Source organism: Saccopteryx bilineata, chromosome 3 (genome assembly GCF_036850765.1).
Source record: "Saccopteryx bilineata isolate mSacBil1 chromosome 3, mSacBil1_pri_phased_curated, whole genome shotgun sequence".
NCBI classification, from domain to species: domain Eukaryota; kingdom Metazoa; phylum Chordata; class Mammalia; order Chiroptera; family Emballonuridae; genus Saccopteryx; species Saccopteryx bilineata.
This window is the reverse complement of record NC_089492.1, coordinates 103,921,926-103,943,359: the sequence shown is the minus strand read 5'-3', so window position 1 is coordinate 103,943,359 and position 21,434 is coordinate 103,921,926. Positions and strand designations below refer to the sequence as shown.

The following is a 21,434-nucleotide window of genomic DNA, read 5'->3' as shown; positions in this document are numbered from 1 at the left end:
CAATGAAAGAGGTGCCCCTTCCGGAAGTGCACCAAATAAGAACATTTTCCAAACCACAAAAATGATCCAGCACCCCCTCTGGTTAATATGAGTGACTGCTGCTACCTTAACAATCACAGCTTTGGCCTTGCTGCGTTATTCACACCTTCTAGGTAAGAATCATCAAGATACCCAATCCTAGAAATATTCCTGCTCTCTGAGAGCATCCAACCCAGAGCAAAGCCTTGCTTCCTTGAGGCCTCCTCAAAATCACCTAATTCAAGCCCACATTCTGAATGCCCCTTCTGGTACCCGCTGACTGGGATGCCTTACAGCTCCCCGTGGTACACAGTCTCCCTTGTCATAATGAGTCAGTACACTCAATCTTACTCAACTGCGGTATGTTCCTGGTGGCCTTTGGCTGCAGGGCAGGACAATATCATGCATCACCATATTCCTTTCCCAGCCCCATGCCTGGCATGTTAGATGGATTAAGTAAATTGAGCTTGAAACCATGTTTCTGGTATAGTAACTGCTGGTGACCATTAGACAAACTGCCAGTTCCGTTAGGAATCTAGCACCTGCATTGTAGAGGGGAATCGGACATCTAAGATATGGGCCATGTCCTTATTACAGCACTGACAAGCTCACAGGGTTAAATAATGCTCTGAGACAGTAGTCATGAAAACAGGGGCTGTCACAGACTGCACGCACCTAAATAAAAATGCTGCCAGGTAGTGAATCGGTGCCGATAGGAGACGAGAAAAGGAGATAAGTTGTCAAGGACCTTGGAAGGTGGGGAATGGAGGTGCACGGGCATGGAGGAGCGGACGTCCACTGTACCTCTGCTGGACACGAGGTCCTGTGCAGGCTGGGGTTCTGTCTGTCTCGTCACCACAGTGCCTGACACAGAGCAGCCTCTCAGTTAATAGCTGGCAAATGACCCCTGAGGAAGAAGGTTCAAAGAGGGGGTATGATGCTAGAAAAGTGGGCCCAGGGCCTTGGGTGCCGGTCTAGGAAATCCTAGCTCCTCCTGTCACTTGGGAGCTCGATATGGCTTGAACAGAAGAGTGATCCAGGTAGAGAGCCGTGCTTTGATACAGTCAATCTGGGACAGGGTGCAGAATGGACCAGAAGGAGAGAGAATATTTCTAGAAAACCAGGGAGTCGGGGTTCTGGTCATTAGGGTCTCCCTGTGTGAAAAAGAGGCGGGGCTAAAGGCAAGTGAGTGGGAGAACATGGGACTTAGAGTCAGGCAGACCTGAGTGGGAATTCTGGTGGTGCTATTTTCTGTGATTTGGTCAAGGTCATCAATGCTGCCTCCGTCAAGGTCCCAGCCTCCGTCAAGGTCCCAGCCTCCGTCTCCTGTCGCTCGGAATCTGGTGCACTCCTGCCACAGACCCAGGGCAGGTATTTTAGCCAAGTCAGCAGGTTTCCGAGCAAGACCACAGTTGTATTCTCTGAACCAAAGGCTGAGTTGGCCCTCAAGAGAAAGAATAGAAAGAGCTGTGGGTACGTGGTATGGACCTGCAGGCTGGTGGTGTTCTTCTAGTAATTACTTCTAAGCCTTGGTTTCCTCACCTGAGTAATGACCATGACCCCTGCCCTCCAGGAGTTGTTCTAGAGAGAATACACCTGTGAAAGCATAATCAGAGTGCTGGCTGTGGGCTAGGGGCTCCAGAAAGCCAGTCCCTCCACTCTTCACTGCCTGCGAGCCAGGGGTTCACCTCCCTTCCCTGTAGGTGGCTGAGAATAGAATGTGCAGTAGGAACCGATCCCCACCCCATGTGGAGAAGGAGGCACCCTCACACCTTAGCATCAGTCTAGGGGCCACAAGTCCAGTCCCTTTTAACCCAGCCAGCCCCTAACAGAGACCCTTAGGTTTAATAGCTATAGGGCAGGGGTCTGCCAGTGGGCCAGTAGGGCAGACACAGAGTTCTGCGGGGACCCTAGACTGTTTCTCTGGCTGTGGCTTTAAAGTGAGGGCTTGTTTCCATCTTGCCTTCTCCTCCTTTTTTTTTTTTTTTTTTTTTTTTGTATTTTTCTGAAGTTGGAAACGGGGAGGCAGTCAGACAGACTCCCGCATGCACCTGACTGGGATTCACCCAGCATGCCCACCAGGGGGTGATGCTCTGCCCATCTGGGGCGACGCTCTGTTGCGACCAGAGCCACTCTAGCGCCTGAGGCAGAGGCCATGGAGCCATCCTCAGCACCCGGGCCATCTTTGCTCCAATGGAGCCTTGGCTGCGGGAGGGGAAGAGAGAGACAGAGAGGAAGGAGACGGGGAGGGGTGGAGAAGCAGATGGGCGCTTCTCCTGTGTGCCCTGGCCGGGAATTGAACCCGGGACTTCTGCACACCAGGCCGACGCTCTACCACTGAGCCAACCAGCCAGGGGCGCCTTCTCCTCTTTATCACTCCTCTGGGGCAGCCAACCAGGCCGCCTGTGCGAGAAGAGCTGGGAGAGTAGAAGCAAGTGCAGGGGCCGCTGTGGACACATCCGCTGCCTGAGTGAGCTCGGCCCCTGGGCCTGAGTGCGTCCTTCTGAGGGCTCAGAATCTAGCCCCTCAGGCCTCAGGCCCCCTTGCCTACCTCTTCCTCGGCCTGGACCCAGAGGTCCTCCTTCCTATGGGCGGGATCAGCGGCGATTCTCCAGGTGCATGAAAACTGAACTGACAGAGAAGTTGAAACTGAGTCTGCTTTATAGGAACCACCATAGGCTTCCTTTTTAAAAATCTACTCCTCTATGATAAATGATATGAGGGGAAATGTGATTCAATCAACACTCTGTTGACACTTCCCAGCGGAGATGAATGAACCCACCTTCTCCCCACAGCCTGGTCTCTTCACCCTCTGAGAGGCAGCAGGTGCCTCAGCGCAGCCCGGGGCGGGGACCCCGAGGTGGGGGAGCGAGGGACGCAGCCAGGGCAGACATCAGGGCTTTCCTTGTTCCCTGTGCCAACAACAGGCTCTTGTTGGCTGGGCCTTTGCCCCATCAGGGACTGTCCCTGCCTTTCCGGTCTTCAGACTTACTCTTCTCCCACACTTGTGGGCTGAGGCTAGGGCTTTCTTTTTTGTGAGGGGCAGTGATCTCATTTCTGAATTGGTCATCAGAGAGACCGCGACAAACCTGTGGGGGAGGGGACAGGACTGAAGATGGGGTCTGTGTAAATGAGTCATCTTCCTGCCACCTCCAGCTCCCCAGGTCTGAGCCAACAGGTGCTGCCCAGGAGAGGGTATGAAGGAGGAGCTACCCTGGAGGCAGGAGTGATTAACCAGCTTGTAATAACTCCTTTTGCTGAATGATTTCTGGTGAGGCACACAAACCGTAATCACACAGAAGAAGCCCGGAGTCGGGGGAGGTTCCAGTCACACCGCTGACGAGGAAAGCGGTGACAAGGTCCAAAGCTGACTCTCAGCTCACTTGCCCATTGCTCATAGTTTACCCACACTTTTATTTTGTTTTGTTTTTTTTTGAGACAGAGACAAAGAGAGGGACAGATAAGGACAGACAAACAGGAAGGGAGAGAAATGAGAAACATCAATTATTTGTTGTGGCTCCTTAGTTGTTTATTGACTGCTTTCTCGTATGTGCCTTGACGTCAGGGCTACAGCACAGCAAGTGACCCTTTGTTCAAGCCAGCGACCTTGAGGTCATGTCTATGATCCCCCGCTCAAGCCAGTGACCCTCCGCTCAAGCCAGCGACCCCCCACTCAAGCCGGATGAGCCTGCACTGAAGCCAGCAACCTCAGGGGTCCTGGGTCCTCTGTGTCCCTGTCCAATGCTCTATCCACTGCACCACTGCCTGGTCAGGCCACACTTTCCTGATGTAAAAAGTCACCAGCCTGCAGCCTGGTGGGGTTAAGCCTTCTCCTAGACCCCTGTCCTCTCAGCCATCCCGCCCCCCTGAATGCTTGCCTTCATCAGGGAACATCATCCCAAAGACCCCCACAGAACAAGCCAAAAGCAAACAGGAAAATGGGGAGCAGCCCACTTTTTCAAAGAACCTTGCTGGTTGCTGCCTCTTTGACCTGAGTCATGGCACATCCAAGGATCCCAGCCCCACACCAGCTGTGGAGCAAAGAAAACCAAGTGCATGGCCCTCAGGGAGCTGTCTGTCCATCGAATTTACAATTTAGATCAATCCGCAAACACCACTATGATGCTGGTGGCTGAGGCCAGGCAGGTCCCCATTGGACTCAGGTGGAGGGGAAAGAAACTGTGGAGCCAGAAAGCATTGGGCCATTCCTGTTTAATAGTCTTGCAATGGCAGAGAAGCAACCAAGCAGGGGAAAACTGCTTCTCAGGCAAACGACAGCAAAAATGACCCTTCACAGTAGTGGGCAGGTAATCCGCAATTTGTAATGTGCCAGTTCCCATCCACCATCCGCAATCTGCCCTCAAGTGCAAGCAACCATAGCCTTACATAGGCTCTATACACGTGGCCCTCCCACATGCTCACACACTAATCAAGCAATGTGCTTACAGCCGGTAAACCAGCGAGCAAGCCTAACACAGCTGCCTTCCCAACATTCCACCCCTTTAGGGTTGCTCGCTTCACAATCTACGTGACAGGTATCCTCCGCGATGGTCCCTGTGCGAGGAGTGAGGTACATTACATAAACAGACTACAGCAACAGCACAAGTTATACAACAATTACAAAGGAGCCCTCCACAATGTTTCCCTGAGCACTTTGCCCAGAGAGTCAACTGGAGGCCCGCCTCTAGCTCCCTACCCCACAGTAGGTGGGAGAGCCTGTATAGGTCAGGGCTACATCCATTGAAACCACAAAGTGTCCAGGGTGTGTCTCTGCAACTGGATGGGAACAGCTTCCCAGCTCAAGAAGGCCTCCACAGGTGCCACACACCCCCCTACAAGGTCTCTTAGAGTACTGTCCACAAGTGGCATGTCCATTCAGCAAGGGAACCAGTGCCCCCTCTGGTGGCAGTCCAAGAGTCCATTACATCACTCAATGATCAGTCCACAATAGATAGCCTGGCTGTCTGTGCAAATCACCCAAGGTGGAAGTCCATTCCAGGCAACTAGTCACACAGTTCTTTATTAACATGTCTCAGTACCTTTCCATAGCACTCTGCCCATTGCCACAAGCCCCATTCAAATCACTCAGAGGTCCAAGCTCACAGGGCCTGGCGGAGTCAAACACACTCAAGGCCTGTGCCACCATGACAGTTCTCTTAGTTGCTGCAAAAGAAACAAAACAAAAAACCCACTTATCTTCTAACACCAACACCTGCTACACATAGAAGTGAACCAGTGGATTGCCAATTTCACATGGGTTCTCTAGCCCCCTGCCCATCCCTGTCGGATGGGTCCCTCAGGGTTCCCCCTATTCAAAGTGGGATAACAGGTCTGGATCTTCCTCTCCCTCAGCTGTCTCCATCAGTAATCCTGCAACCATGCAACTGAAACACCAGCCATTTTTTTTTTACAACTGCTGAGGCCACCCACTTCCCCTGCTTTTTCAGCAGCTATAACCTCTCTTGCAGCTTAAACTGCCACCAAAGCTCTAATAGGACTTTATTAGACCTGCCATCCAATTTCTATCTGCCCTGGCTGCAATCAAATCTACCCACATCTGTGTTTGGGTAAACTTTACAGGCTTGTTTCTCTTGTTAGTCAGGGGGGCAGCTCAGGCAGCAGCCCTCACAGCTTTATGGTTCCATGCTATCTCCAGCTCCCACAAATCCACCACTATTTGTATAACCAAATTGATGGGCTGCCCCACATAGGGGCTCAAGATAGCCACTAGTGACCCAAAAAGGGCTGACAGGGTGCTACAGAGAATAAGGCCCCTCATTCCTGCCATAAACACTTCCTCATCTGGCCCATGGAACCTCAGATTAAAGTAGCATTCTTCATACCTAGTTCCCAGAGCATCTGGGGCAGCTCACTATAGAACAGCCACCAACTCTCTGATCCTGGCAAGTCCCCAGCATCTGCCAGACTGTACGAATGGCAGCCATCACCCGTTCTAACAGGTTATGGTTTCCTGGGTTGTCATGGCAGTTCTGAAGATGCTGCCTCAAGGAGGAGTACATGGTAATGGCAGCACATTTCTCCATCTGTGTTCTGGAGAGCATGATGCCATCCACCCCTGGGTCCCACAAATGCAGAAAACCAGGCTGCCAGGGACTCAGTAGATTTCTGCCTGAATTGTGCCCCCAACTCCATCAATTCTGCCTGGGTGTAGGGCAGGACCACAGAGTGCTCCACTACCTGAAGAGTGGGTTGTAGCAACCCCGAAACACTATTGGCTGCTGAGTTTTTACCTTCTCGCGACCACCATCAGGACTCTGAGTCTGCGGAGGGCAGTTTCAGCCCAAACCTCGTCCTTAGCAGAGAAAGAGTTGGAAGTGTCTGCTCCACTGACTCAGAGCCACTCTGCCGGCACGAATGCAGCTCCTTCTTCAGCACCTGCTTTGGCTCCTGCGGCTGCTGGTTCTCGGCCTGAAGCTGAGACTTGAGCTCTTGAACTTGCAGTTGTTTCTCCAACAGCTGTCATTGCCAACATTCACTTTTCAGGGAAAATTGCAACTTGCTAGCCAGTGATTCCTTCTCCAGAGACCGTTCCAGCTCCAGGTGCCATTGATGCTCAGCCTGCATCTCACACTGCAGCTCTCAAACCTGGTCCTCCTTCTCCAGCACTCATTCCAGTTCATACCACCACTGGTTCTCAGCCTGTAGCCTGACCTACAGTTCTCTGATCTGCAACTCTTTCTCCAGTGACCTTTCCAGTTCATGCCTCTGTTGATACTTGGTCTGCAGCTCATCCTGGAGCTTTGGACCTCGGGCAGCCTCTCACACAAAGATCTGTTTCTTCTTGCAAGGCTGTAAAAAACACCCAGTCCATGGCCCCCAAAAGGACAGCCACAGGGAACCATACACTGGAGAACAACAACCACTTCTCTTTTCCACTTTCAAGGGGGTTGGCGGCTCCATATCAATCTGATCCAAATCCTGCCCACTATGCCAGATGTATTGCCAATGGCCAAGGCCAGGCAGGTTCACACTGGATTAGGGCAGATGGTAAAGAAACTGCGGAGCCAGAAAGTGTTGGTCCATTCCCATTTAATAGTCTCACAAGGGCAGATGAACAAACAGGCAGGGAAAACCACTTCTCAGGCAAATGAACAGCAAAGACGACCCCTCACAGTGGCAGGCAGGCAATCTGCCATTTGCCATCTACCACCTGCCATCTGCAATTGCCCCTGAGCTCAAGCACCTGTAGCCTTACATAGCCTATACACACGTGTCCCTTCCACGTGCTCACACACTAATCAAGCAAAGTGCTTGCAGCTGGTAAACCAGCGAGCAAGCCTAACACAGCTGCTTCCTCAACAACCAACAAATAGAGCAGCCCACAATCTCAACTTTTCCACAACAGCCCCACTTCCCAGTATCCCACCCCACTACCGACACTGAACTTTGAGATTGGAGAAAGCAGTGCCTCCCTCTAGTTTTGCCTCTCACCCAGCTCAGGGGCCAGCCCAGAGCAGATAGTGCCACTCACCTGGAACCACTGTGGAAACAGGCCCAGGGAGGTAAAAGGACAAGTCAATGACAGAGTCAGTACTGAGGCTGCATGTAGGAGCTTTTCCTTTTCACCAAAATTCCTAGTCGTGGCCTGTCTGTATTTTGCATCAGGTGAAATGGTGATGCACTTCAGCTGGGATGCAACAGCCACACCTCACCCAGGGTGTTTCCCAATTGAGCTAGCTGAGTTTTGAGCACCTATCCTGTCCTCGGCACTGTGGGAAGCATGTGGGAATCACCTCCTCATTTACTCCTCACATCAACCCTCCGAGGTAGGCTGTCATAAGACCATGTTTAGAGGGAGGAATAACAAGTTCACATTGCCCGCCAGCAAGTAGAGGTGCCAGGGTGTGATGCCACAGCCCTTGCTCCCAGCCTCTGCTTCTTTCCAGGAAAGGTGATGGCAGCCCTCCCCAAGCAGCAGGAGGAGTGCAGACTCGCTGGGTTTATCCTCTGCAGCTGGAGGTTTCCAGTGCTTGTCAGTTTCTAGAAGGCAGAGCATGTTGCCAGATGCCAGGCTCAGGTGCTGGAGAATCTCCTAGACGTGCCAGGTGAAGCTCTCACTCCCACAAAGCTCTTTGTGAGTTCAGTCCCAGTGCCGGGTGGAGGGGATGTTTCCTCAGCCTTGTCCTTTTCCTTCTTGCACAGGTTCACCCACTCCATCGGCATGAGTTACTGTGCACTGTCTGTGGGGCAGGCGCCGAGCTGCACATGGGAACCAGCTGGGCTGAAACCCCTGCACAGCTAGTCTGGTGCTCTCTTCCCCGTGGGGCTCACCTTTCTCAAACCTCGTCTCTACTTCCTCCCTCTCGAAATCCCACCCACCCTTCAGGTCTGACACAAACACATACCTGTTCTTCTTTGTCTTTCCCAGTCACTCTACCAGGAGAACTTTAGCCCAGATTCTGACCTGATTCTGACTGGTCTGGGTGCACCTGGGCCTTAGGGGCGGTTTTCAGTTTGCCAGGTGATTCTATTGTGCAGCCAGAGTGAACACTGCTGTACCAGATAGCGGCAACCTGCTGCTTTTCTTCCAGGCTCTTGTTCATTTGATTTCTCCTTTATCACAGCTCAAACTCCTTCCTCTACTTTCAAATCTGGGCTCTGCCACTTGCTTGTTTTGTGATTTGGGCAAGTTTTTGTTTTTGTTTTTGTTTTTGTTTTTGTTTTTGTTTGGGGGGGGCAAGTTATTTAACCTCAGTGTCTTTACCTATTAAATGCAACTTTGTTTACTACTCTCACAATTGAGGGTGACAATAATTCCCATTGTCACTCATCAAATCGAAGACACCATCGATCATAAATGTACCATTATTGCGTACCATTAAGATTTAAAATGCTATCAAATAAACTGTCAAGTCATTGATTGTAAGATTCATCCTAATTTCAGGGATGTTAACATTCAAGGGAAAAAGATGACTTGAAATGAATGAGTGCCTCATAGAGTTGTGAGGATGAAATGCACTGATATATATGAAGTCTTGGCAAAGTGCCTGGAAACAGTGAAGGCTCAACACACGTCAGCTGTTATTATCCCCTCCACGTTCTCTTTCCTCACTGAATGCTTTAATGACTTTTCCCAGCAATTCTTCCCCCACTTCTCCCAAAAGGTCTGGAACTTATCCAGGCTGATTGTCCTCCCTGGGGCAGTGACTTGGATAAGGATGACATGGGCAGCTCTGAGGTTCAAGGTCCTGACCGGAGAGCATGCCCTGGGGAAGTCTCAGTGGCCCATTGTTCTCATGTCCAGCCCTACTCCATAGAGCATGGCCAGAGCCTACCTTTTCTCCCCAAGAGTCAGTGGCTGGGCTCCAGCCACAGAGCAGCCCAATGGCAGCCCTACCTTCACCCCACTGCCCTCTGCTTCCTGCATGGAGAGGGAGGGGCAGCGGAAGGCCCGGCTGCTGACTTGGCCTGCGTGTGAGCTTCAGGCTGCTGGATTATTAATCCCTCCTCTAGCCAGTCAGAAAAGATCAGATGAGATGGAGATGTTGGGACAGGCTTCTCAGAGGAGTGTGCCATGCAGACAAGTGGGCCCGTGATAGGATTGCCAGATTAGCAAATAAAAATACAGGACTCCCGCCTGACCTGTGGTGGCGCAGTAGATAAAGCTTCGACCTGGAACACTGAGGTTGTGGGTTCAAAACCCTGCACTTGTCTGGTCAAGGCACATATGGGAGTTGATGCTTCCTGCTCCTCCCCCCTTTCTCTCTCTCTCTGTCTCTCTTTCTCTCTGTCTCTCTCTCCTTTCTAAAATGAATAAATTTTTAAAAAGATGACTATATCCAAAAAACAGAATATCCAAATGAAAATTAAGTAGTCACTAACCACCCCCCCTTTTTAATATGAGAGCTCATTGATTTGTAGATAAATTAAAAAATCAATAAATAAATGAAATAAAAATAAAATAAAATAATAATAAAAATACAGGACTCCCATTTAAATTTGATTCCCAGATAAACAATGAATCATCTTTTAGTGTAAGTATGGCCCATGTAGTGTTTGGGCCATGTAATATTCATTATCTGAAATGAATATTAATATTTAACTGCTTTATTTTATCAGGCAACCTTAATACGTCCTTTCCTGTCCCCTGCCACTGACTTCACACTTCAGTTTTCCCACTATTTCTGATATTTAACTCTCAGCTTTTAGAAGTCCTTAAAATTTTTGTTTTCAGTCATTCAGTCAGCAAATAACTATCAGGCCCTAATTTATACACGATTTCCTCATTCATAGAAAGTAGAAAGATTCATAATAATAATAAACCTTTGTTATTATTATATAAAATATCTAACATAAATATAATATTCAATATAATATTATGATATAAATATCAACTATAATATTTGATATTTATATCATATAAATATAATGTAATAAATATATACTTGATTATATAAAATCTATATTATATAAAAACATATAATTATATATTATATAAAACCTGTGTTTTGCATAATTAACTCAATTTAATACAAAAAAATTATTGAAGTAGGTGTATTATCATCTCCATTTTACAGATGAGGAAATTGAGGCACAGAGAGATAATTGATTTGCTCAAAGACACATAGCTAGAGAGTGATGGTGCTAGAATTCAAACCTGAGCAAAATAGTTCAAAATAGCCAATATGACGTGGCCCTTACTGTACTTGCAAGTAATTTCCAATCTCATTGTAGAGACAGGCCCCAAAAGGTAATTTATACTTTGTGCTTGCTATTCAAAATAAAGTTCACTGACCAGCGGCAGTGGTATCATCTGGGACCGAAATAGAAATGCAGAATTGTGAGCATTACCCTAGAATCTAACCAGATCCCAGGTGGGTCCTGGGAAATCTAGTCTGAGAATCCCTGCTCCAAACAAGCAGTGTAAGAGTATTTATTCACTCAACAACTTGGCTGGAGCACATTTTATATACTAGTCAGTGTTCTAGGCATTGCAGTGTCTCAGTGAATTTTTTAAATGTGGGAAATCCTTGTGCATATTTTAATTTTATTTATTTATTATTTTTATTGATTGATTTCAGTGAGAGAGGAAGGAAGGGAGAGAGACAGACAGACAGAAACATTGGTCTGTTCCTGTATGTTCCCTGCCCAGAGCTCGAACCAGCAACCTCTGCCCATCGGGATGATGCTCTCCAGCCAGGGCCCTTGTGCATATTTTTAAATGTCTCACTCTTAATTCTTCATGAGGGTAGAATGTAGCATTTCCCAAAGATTACTCTTTAAACACTAACATCACCTCAGGTGATTAAGTATAATCTGTGGTCAAATGGTTGTAGGGGACCCCAATCCCGGGCCGCAGACCGGTACCGGTCCATGGGCCATTTGGTACTGGTCTGCAGAGAAAGAATAAATAACTTACATTATTTCTGTTTTATTTATATTTAAGTCTAAACGATGTTTTATTTTTTTTAAATGACCAGATTCCCTCTGTTACATCCGTCTAAAGCTCACTCTTGATGCTTGGCTCGGTCACGTGATACATTTATCCATCCCACCCTAAAGGCTGGTCCATGAAAATATTTTCTGACATTAAACTGGTCCGTAGCCCAAAAAAGGTTGGGGACCACTGGGTTAGGGAACACTGGATAGTGTTAGCATAGCTCACTTGGATTCATCAATCACATTAACACGGTAAGCACTCTTAAAAGTCCCACAGTAGCCCTGGCCGGTTGGCTCAGTGGTAGAGCGTCGGCCTGGCGTGCAGAGGTCCCGGGTTTGATTCCCGGCCAGAGCACACAGGGGAAGTGCCCATCTGCTTCTCCACCCCTCCCCCTCTCCTTCCTCTCTGTCTCTCTCTTCCCCTCCCGCAGCCCGCAGCCGAGGCTCCATTGGAGCAAAGATGGCCCAGGCGCTGGGGATGGCTTCTTGGCCTCTGCCCCAGGCACTAGAGTGGCTCTGGTCGCGACAGAGCGACGCCCAGGAGGGGCAGAGCATCTGCCCCCTGGTGGGCAGAGCCTTGCCCCCTGGTGGGCAGAGCCTCGCCCCCTGGTGGGCGTGCCGGGTGGATCCCGGTTGGGCGCATGCGGGAGTCTGTCTCTCCCCGTTTCTAGCTTAAGAAAAATACAAAAAAAAAAAAAAAAAGTCCCGCAGTAAATAAACTTGTTTCACTTTATTTAACCCACTTTTAAATTTTATTTTTTAAAAAATCATGGTTATTCTCCCCACATCCATTTAAGTTTATTATCTCTTCTTGAGGAACGCACTTCGGCAGAGTGTTTACAATTCTCAAAGAAGGCTTGAGGCTCAGAGAAGTTGGTGACAGCAACTTGTTTCAATCACTTGACTGATAAAGGCCACAATAGAAGTCAAACCTTTTCATTCAAGTCTGGTGCTCTTTCCTTGACATTGGGCTGCTTAACCAGGGCCTTAACAATTGATACCAGTTTAGTCACAGAAGGAATAGGCCAGAAAAGACATCTATGGGCTCATGCACCTGGGAGTCCAGAAGTCAATGGGACAGCATGGCCAGTGTGATCTGACAGCTCATCGAGGTTTTTATTTCTTTCCAGCTACCTCTTCTCAGCCTTCTATAGTGTCAGCTCCATCCTAAGGCTGACTCCTCCTCAAGGCTCTCCTGCTCCCTCTACATCCTTAAAAGAGAGGGAAACTTTCTTTTAAGAGTTGCTTTTAGCTCAGAAAGTATCAGAGGAACTCTTCTCTCATCTGATTGGCCTGATTGGGATCACATGCCCATTCCTGAGCCAATCTCTGTAGCTACAGAAATCCCCTGCATTGACTGGCTTAGGCCAACCCATCCTTGAGCCAATCATGGTAAGGGAGTAATAATCCTGAGTGGCCTACGGAACCCATTCCTAGAGTTGAGTTATTTCTTCAAGAGGCCTGGCTACTACACAGTTAGGGGCGGGGGTGATGGTAGTTAAGGAGACAGGTAAAATGTCTACCACAAGGGCTTTAGGTCACTTGAAACTTAAATCAACAAAACATCATGATGTACACTTTAAATGTCTTACAATTTTATGTAAACTGTATCTCAATAAAGCTGAAATTTAAAAAAAAATTTAATCAAAATATTTGAAATTGTGCAGATTCTAACCAAAAGGGTCACATCAGGGACACCTTATAACATTATTTCTTAAAGGAAGTGCTTTAGCCCATTTTCATCAGAACCGTCAGGGCACAGTTGCTAAATGCAGGTTTCTGGGCCCCTCTCCTGACCTACTAAATAAATCTCTGCAGTGGGACCTATCTTAGAATCTGTATTTAATCATACATTCCCAGTTGGTTGGAACCACCCTGGTTTGCACATGCTGTTCTGGGGTAATTATTAATAGTGTTCTTTTACTCTCAAAAGCATCCTGGATTGGACTATCAATTATATCTCCCCTCCTCAGAGCAGACACTACAAAGCCAGCAGGTCAAGGTGCCTGAGGTGATGAGTCAAAACTTGCCATCCTCTGGCGCAGTAGGAAGGGCTTCAGGGTCAGCTCAGCCACTCACAAACCATAACCTGGACGAGTACCCTCAACTCCCTTGGCCCGTGTCCTGGCCTCCATGGTGGGGGTTGACAATGCCTCCTTCACAGGGCGGCTGGAGGGATTGGATGTGCCCAACATCTGGCGCAGAGGCTCCACCCAGAGCCCCTGACGCAGATCACAGTGGCCTCCCGTCTGGAATCCAGGCTCTTTGAGCTGAACTCCAGAGGCCCCGTCACCAGGGCCTCATTTGCGAAGGCGGCACCAGACAGGCTGTGGGAACGAGCTTCACAGCTTTTGTCAAAGTGGCATAATAAAGCCCCCAAGTGTCTGCTCTTTGCAAACTGGAATGGCAGATCAATTGTGGCATAAACAAAACAGCAGGCTTGGTGCAAACCCGGGGACAGACACGCCTCTGCGGGGGGTGACTGGGGAAGATGGGGGTCCTCAGAGTAGCTGGGTTTGTCTTTTCTCTGCCTGAAGCTTCAAGGCCCCTCTCCAGAGCCAGCCTGGCTCCCCGCAGACTGTCAGAGCTTGGGAAGCTGCTTCTCTGCTCTGGGAAGCATCTGGTGAGGCAGCAGCCCAGGCAGGGACCCCACTGCCCTGAGCATCCCCCAGAGCGCTGAGCCTATGAGTGGGGAAGGGGGGTATACCGTGCCCCTTTCACCTTGTCTCCCGAGCTGAGCTGACGGTGTGGCCTGTAGGGAAGCAAAGTGAGGTGACGCAGGTACAGGAGTCAGACCTCAGGAATCAAGGCAGTGAGATGGACATTTGCATTGGGTGCTCTCTGTGTTCTCAGTGAACCTCGTGGCCTGCCTGTCCACTTCTGGGTAGATAGCGTCACAGCCAGTCAAGCATGTGGCATCATTTTGGGCCTGCACTCACGACCGGGAAGAGACCCTAGGACAAGTTCTGGCCCAGTGTCTCTGTAGGGGCAGCAGGGAAAGCTGTGCCCTGGCCCAGCGAAGAGCCGCTGGCAGCTGAGGAGTGAGCATCTATCTATACAGAGCCACTAAGGAGACACAGCCTGGAGACTCTGTGAGGGTAGGGACTGCATCTGACTGGATTCTCACCATATTTCCGAGCCTAGTTTGAGGCCTGCTGAGGAATGTGTGGGTGGATGCTGGTCTTCCAGCTGCATATCTGGTGGTGCTGCCCTGTAGAGGCCCTAGGATAAGGCCACACCTCTGTGGGAAAGAGTATGGGGGTGGAGAAATAGGTCTCATTCTGTACCATCATTTGGGGACATCCAGGAGCATAGAAGCTCAATAAGAAACCCAGACTCCACAGGGGAGTCTGGGGTGGAAACCAGGAGTCCAGACATGGAGGAGTTTGGGGGGATCTGAGGATGCTTCTGGAGATGGAGATGACTCAGGGGGTGGGTCAGGCACAGGGACCCTGGGGGACAGATGAGAATGAGTACCCTGCCTGTTAGTAACCAGCAAGACTATTAGCCAAAAACAGTGGTGCCCTCTGTGTCCCATTCGTCCTGCTGTCCCCAAGCGCTGAGTCAAGTCTGGTTTGAATAGCCCTACCTGTCTTAGCTGTGCCGAAGGACAGGGGATATGTCCACCTTGGTGGGGATATTCAAGGAGAAGCAGTGGCCCCTCTCCCCAGCAGCAGTCAGTGGGAAGAGAGCCACAAGAGGACAGAGGACTCTTAGAAACAGCAGTCATGACTGAGCCTCAGCCACCTCTCCTAGTGCCAACCCCAGAGGACTGCAGTTTGGTTTCCTAAGAGGAATGGAGGCCCACAACCCACGTGGTGCTTTTGGAAGACAGTCTGGGGTGGTGGGAAAAACATGGTTGTTAGACATCAGCAGACCTAGCTCTCAGTCTCAGCTCTACCTTTTCTGGGTGGTAAGGCCTTGAAAACTACTGAACCCCTTCTCCCATTTTCCATGGTCTGTGGAATGGGGGTGTGCCTCCCTCACGGGTTGCTATGGAGATGAAATCAGCTGATAAAACTAAGATGTGCAGAGCTGGCACTGCCAGATGGTGGGTCTTTTCCACAGGCAGAGCAAAGTGAGGTGGAACCAGCTTATTAAATGGGCCAACAGGAAATGACCTTGTCATCGCCTATTGTCTTAAGGAACTCCCCTTTGGATCACTTAACAGCATTTTGAGTAGATGGTAGAGTTTTCCAATATTTTTAAGTACCAGCAGTTTTAAAATTGAGAGTCCACTCCAATCTGAGTCAAAGCTTCAGATTCACTTCAAGGCAGAGCTCAGCCTCTCCCTCCAGCTCTGACCCGGCCCACGGTTCAGGGACCGGCAGTGCAGAAGGGATGATCTGTCGGTTGCCCTTAGTCTTTCAGAACTTCTGCTGGTGGTGCAGCAATACCCGCTGCCAGGCAGACATGCTGATTCATAAGGTCCATTATGAGTCTTCAGAGACCACCCCTCCTGGGTCCACTGCCCTACATCATACACTTAGTGGATGGTGCCCTGTCATTCTTCCTGTGACTGCCTTGCATGCTGTCCCAAGCCATCTGTGCCTCGGCCTCTTATTGCTAAGGCCCTCTTCATCCCTCTTGAGCAGAACCTCCTCAGATCTAGTTGCCTTTCACTGTGTCCACTTGGTCCACATCACTCTCACATATCTTGACGCCAAGCCCTGGAAGTCGGATTTTCCCTGTGCTGCCCTCTTCCTGCCCCAGCCTATGGGCTGCTCCAGTCAGCCTCCTGCCCAGAGAACTCTCCAATGTAGCTCCGGACCCAGGAGACACCTCTGGCTCTCCCAGAACTCCCAGCATGTTACACTCCAGTGCCACTGGGTGGCCCTGGGTAGGTCTGCAGCTCAGCCAACTTCCACCGGAAGCAAGCTGCCAACTCAGTTCTTGCTGCAGTCTGAGATTGTCTTGACCACACTTTGTCACTTGGCCTGGGGGTGGGTGGAGGATGCCACAGCACCCTCTACTACAATACCTCTCATACGTCATGACCATCTCCCGTTATTGTGGGTGGTTTCTAGCCTTCCGGTACAGCCTGCAGGTGGGTGGGTGGGGCGTGCTAGTGGCCAGACACATTTTATTGTTTTAGTAATTCAACATTGTGGTATCTAGGATTTCTCTTTATTTTTTTTTTATTTTTTTAAGATTTTTTACTTATTCATTTTAGAGAGGGGAGAGAAAGAGAGAGAGAAGGGGGTAGGAGCAGGAAGCATCAACAACTCTCATATGTTCCTTGACCTGGCAAGCCCAGGGCTTTGAACTGGCGACCTCAGCATTCCAGGTCGACAATTTACTGTACCACCACAGCTCAGGCAGGACTTCTCTTTATAGTAGGGGATAGCATATTACATGTCACCCTTAGCTCTGAGCTGAAAAGCCTCAAGAATAGGACAATGCCATTTAACATTCTCTTCTTAGGCAAAGTATTGATTTTCCAGGCTCAGGATTTCCTATTTCTTTAGGAATTTAGCAAAGTGATCCCTCTACCAGAGGTGCCATTTTCCCTGCATGAATAGAAACAGTGTTGTGTATAATGATCTAAACACAAGACCAGAAGCCAGGACACATGTATGGTGACTGTCTCCCACACGCTACAGGTCATGTCCCCTCTGTCCTTGCTTTCTCATCTATGCAGTGAGGGGTGAATCAGAATTAAGGTCCTTTATAGTTCTAATGGTCTAGGAATTTTAAAAAGATTTTGTTCTCATGAGAGTACCCCTTGAAAAAACTTTATAAAACACATAGTTTGACTATTTACTATACAAATAACATTCATGTAACCACTACCCAGACCAACAGAATATTTCTAGCACCCCAGTGGCCCCCTGTGTCCCCTGCCTGTCAGTGTTCCCTGTCACCCTCCAGAAGAAACCCCATTCTAACTTTTATTGAAATCACTTCCTCGATTTTGCTTATAATTTTACCAACCAAATATACATCCCTAAAAAAATTACTCTACTTTGATTTTGCATGGTGGTGAATTGTATATAAATATAATAATATACAGTATATTCTTTTGTGTCCAGCTTCTTTTGTTTAACATTCTTTTGTGAGATTTATTGACATTGTTGCAAGTAGCTATAGTTCATGCTTTTTTGTCGCTATATAGTATTCTCTTGTATGAACATATCATCATGAGTTAGTTATGCTCGTGGATATTTGGGTTATTGAACTTAGACTTTTCATAAATGCACATATACACACACAACACACAAATACAAATACGCCCACTCCACATATGGCAATTTACAGCAGTCCCCCTTATCTGTGTGGAAAACCTCCCAAGACCCCCAGTGGGTACCTGAAACTGCAGACTGTACTGAATTCTATATATACTATGTTTTTTTCTATACGTATATACCTATGATAAAGTTTAATTTATAAATCAGGCACAATAGAAATGAACAACAATAACTAATAGTAAAATAGAATAGCCTGACCTGTGGTGGCGCAGTGGATAAAGCATCAACCTGGAAATGCTGAGGTCGCTGGTTCGAAACCCTGGGCTTGCCTGGTCAAGGCACATACGGGAGTTGATGCTTCCAGCTCTTCCCCACCTTCTCTCTCTGTCTCTCTCTCCTCTCTGTCTCTCTCTCTCTCCCTTTCTCTCTCCTCTCTAAAATAAATAAATAAAATTTTAAAAAAATTAAAAAAAATAGAACAAATGTAACAATATGCTGTAGTGAAAGTTATGTAAATGTGGCATAATTAAGTAAAATAAAGGTTATTGAACACAGCACTGTGATACTGGTTGATCTGATAACTGAGCTGGCTACATAAGTGACTAAAGGGCAATAAGCATTTTCAGAGTGGATCCACTGGAAAAAGGGAAGATTCACATCCCAGGCAGGATGGTATGAGATTTCATCATACTACTCAGAATGGCACACAATTTAAAACTTAAGAATCTTTTATTTGTGTAAAATTCCATTTAATATTTTCAGACCGTGGTTGACCGTAACTGAAACCATCGAAAGCAAACCTGCAGATAAAAAGGAAATACTGTATATTCAGAGCTGATTGTTTTTTAAATGAACTTACAAACTTGAATTTGGCTTTAAAGAGTAGCACAATCCCTCTATCAAATTCCTGGTTACATTGCTAATTTGGTTTTTCACTCTCTTGTGGCCAAATTCTGAATCTAGGGATAGAATCCCTCATCCTCAACATGGGTATCAGGATCATAAAATTTTCTCCTAATTTGAGTCATTAGGCATAAGATCAAGACCGTGGTCAGGCAAGTGGGCATTTCTTCCAGGGAATCTAGAGAATGATTAGCACTCAGGTTTAAGAAATTACTCTGAAAAAATATTTTCTTGGGCCCTTTTAAGGAAACAGTAAGTCCAGAGAGACAAAACTTTACTGCCCCCTTCCCAGGGCTGGCCTCACACCTCTAGTAACGCACAGGTAGTCCTCTTGGTGATGGGCATGAATTAATCAGGGATGCCCCTGACCTTTTGTTGCAGAGGTATTAACAGGTGCCATAGTGCTACTCAGACAGATGATACATTTTCAGCTCAGACTCCAAGCAGCAGTGAATCTTCCTACCAAGAAATTAACCCCCCTTGTATAATCAGAGTCAGGCAACCATGAGTCCCACAGAGAGACTAAAGCCAGCAGCAAGCCGAGAGCTCAGGTCGGAGGGGCAGAGCTGCCACTCTGTGCTTCCCTTCACGGCATAGGCCACGCACACTGATGGGAAACCAACCCTTCTGCAGAAATCAATTGATAATCTCCTTTGAAGACTATACTTTGAAAAACTAGGTAAGTTAAAACTTAATTATAAGAGTTCAAAGCAATACGCAGCTGCCCAGGCACAGAGCGAACCTGCAGGACAAAAGTGACCCCAGACACATGCAGCACAAAACCACACTGGACCAAAACCTTCCCCTTTGCACATGTGAGCAAGGATGACGGTGATCCTTGGGTGAGAAGAACTCTCAATGGCAGAGCCATGTTTACTCTCTGAGGATTGTGGACTCATTCTGAGGCAACCTTCTTGTCAGTTTTTATAAACCCCTTTTCAGAGACCATCAAATATTGCTACCTGGCATGAACATACTCTTCCTGGTCCCCAGAAATCCCATATAAAATGAAGCCTTTATGGATTTCTAGCCTAACAAGGCCCAAGTGTTCCACTGGATTGGAGGGGTGGAAGAGCAAGTGACACTTGTTTCGCAGGCATCCCAGTGGTTTGCACCTGTGCAGTGGTTTCTGTTTTTGTGTCCTGATGGGTTCTTCCTAGTGACCATTTGCCTCACCCATTTTGATTTATAGATCCCTAAAAGGAGGGGTCATGTTTCCTTCAACAGTTTATGGCCTGCCAAGATCAGGAACAATAAGAAATGTCTAAATACTGATTTGAATGATGCTACTCAAGGTAGGAGCTATATCACCACCTGCACAAGCATAGTGCCTGTCTGGTAGGGACCTCCTGCCCAGGCAGGACCTCAATGACCCTTGTCCTGTCTCCACAGGTTTCGGCATGACCACCCCCGCCACTGTGGGTGGGAAGGCCTTCCTCATCGCCTACGGGCTGTTCGGCTGTGCCGGGACCATCCTGTTCTTCAACCTTTTCCTGGAGCGCATCATCTCGCTGCTAGCCTTCATCATGCGTACCTGCCGGGAGCGCCAGCTGCGCCGCAGCGGCCTGCTGCCCGCCACCTTCCGCCACGGCTCAGCGCTCTCGGAAGCTGACTGCCTGGCAGGCTGGAAGCCCTCAGTGTACCATGTCTTGCTGATTCTGGGCCTGTTCGCCGTGCTGCTGTCATGCTGCGCCTCGGCCATGTACACCAGCGTGGAGGGCTGGGACTACATGGATTCACTCTACTTCTGCTTTGTCACCTTCAGCACCATCGGCTTCGGGGACTTGGTGAGCAGCCAGCACGCCGCGTACCGGAACCAGGGGCTCTACCGCCTGGGCAACTTCCTCTTCATCCTGCTCGGTGTGTGCTGCATCTACTCGCTCTTCAATGTCATCTCCATCCTCATCAAGCAGGTGCTCAACTGGATGCTGCGCAAGCTGAGCTGCCGCTGCTGCGCGCGCTGCTGCCCGGCACCTGGCGCGCCCCTGGCCCGGCGCAATGCCATCACCCCCGGCTCTCGGCTGCGCCGCCGCCTGGCTGCGCTCGGAGCCGACTCTGCAGCGGGCGACAGCGACGCCGAAGGCCGCCGCTTGTCGGGCGAGCTCATCTCCATGCGCGATCTCACGGCCTCCAACAAGGTGTCGCTGGCGCTGCTGCAGAAGCAGCTGTCTGAGACGGCCAACGGCTACCCGCGCAGCGTGTGCGTCAACACGCGCCAGAACGGCTTCTCGGGCGGCGTGGGCGCGCTGGGCATCATGAACAACCGCCTGGCCGAGACCAGCGCCTCCAGGTAGACCGCCCGCCTGCCCACCCCGCTGCGCCAGGGACTCTCGCGAGGCTGGCGTGCCACCAGGTGTGGCTTGCTTTCCTTCTCTTAGACGCTGGCGCTTTCTTAATCTTTATTCAATAAAATGAAACAAAACAAAACAAAAAAACAAACATTTTTTTAAAGAAATACTATTTGGCCAGGCCTGATATTATCAGGGGCAGGTTTTGGGGGAGCCTGTTTTTCTTGTGGATCCCCTCTTGGAGAACTGTGACCCAGAGCAGATTCTCCTCCAGGGAGGGAAAAAGTGGCACCTAGTCCCTCATCTGGTGCATCCCACCGCAGCGAGGACAGTGCCTGCCTTGAATTTTGCAGACTGTCCTTAAACCTGGCCCCCATGCACATAAGCAGCCGGCAACCCCAAAACATATGGTGCAACTTTACATGGCTCTGAATTACCTCCGCAGCATTTAGAATCCTGGCCCAGCCTAGCAGCTTCCTTCTGGTCGTCAGAAGTGATATAGTTACAGTTTTGACAGGTGGGGGTGGGGAGAGCCATCTGTTACCTCCTGATATAAATATATATAGCACAGCCGCTACACACAGAATGGTGTAGTATTACGCAATGAGATGAAACATAGCTGCAACTTGCGGACGGT

The 21,434-nt window shown here is 48.9% G+C and overlaps 1 protein-coding gene across 1 annotated transcript in view; it reads left to right on the top strand.

The window, feature by feature from the left end:
- Positions 1-20,947, top strand: part of KCNK12 (potassium two pore domain channel subfamily K member 12) — a 58,468-nt gene extending 37,521 nt beyond the window's left edge. Inside the window, exon 2 of the mRNA XM_066264749.1 lies at positions 19,902-20,947. Within this exon, the coding sequence (XP_066120846.1) occupies positions 19,902-20,803 (902 nt within the window). The 3' untranslated portion in view covers positions 20,804-20,947. The remainder of the gene's footprint in view (positions 1-19,901) is intronic.
- Positions 20,948-21,434: the final 487 nt, after the last annotated feature.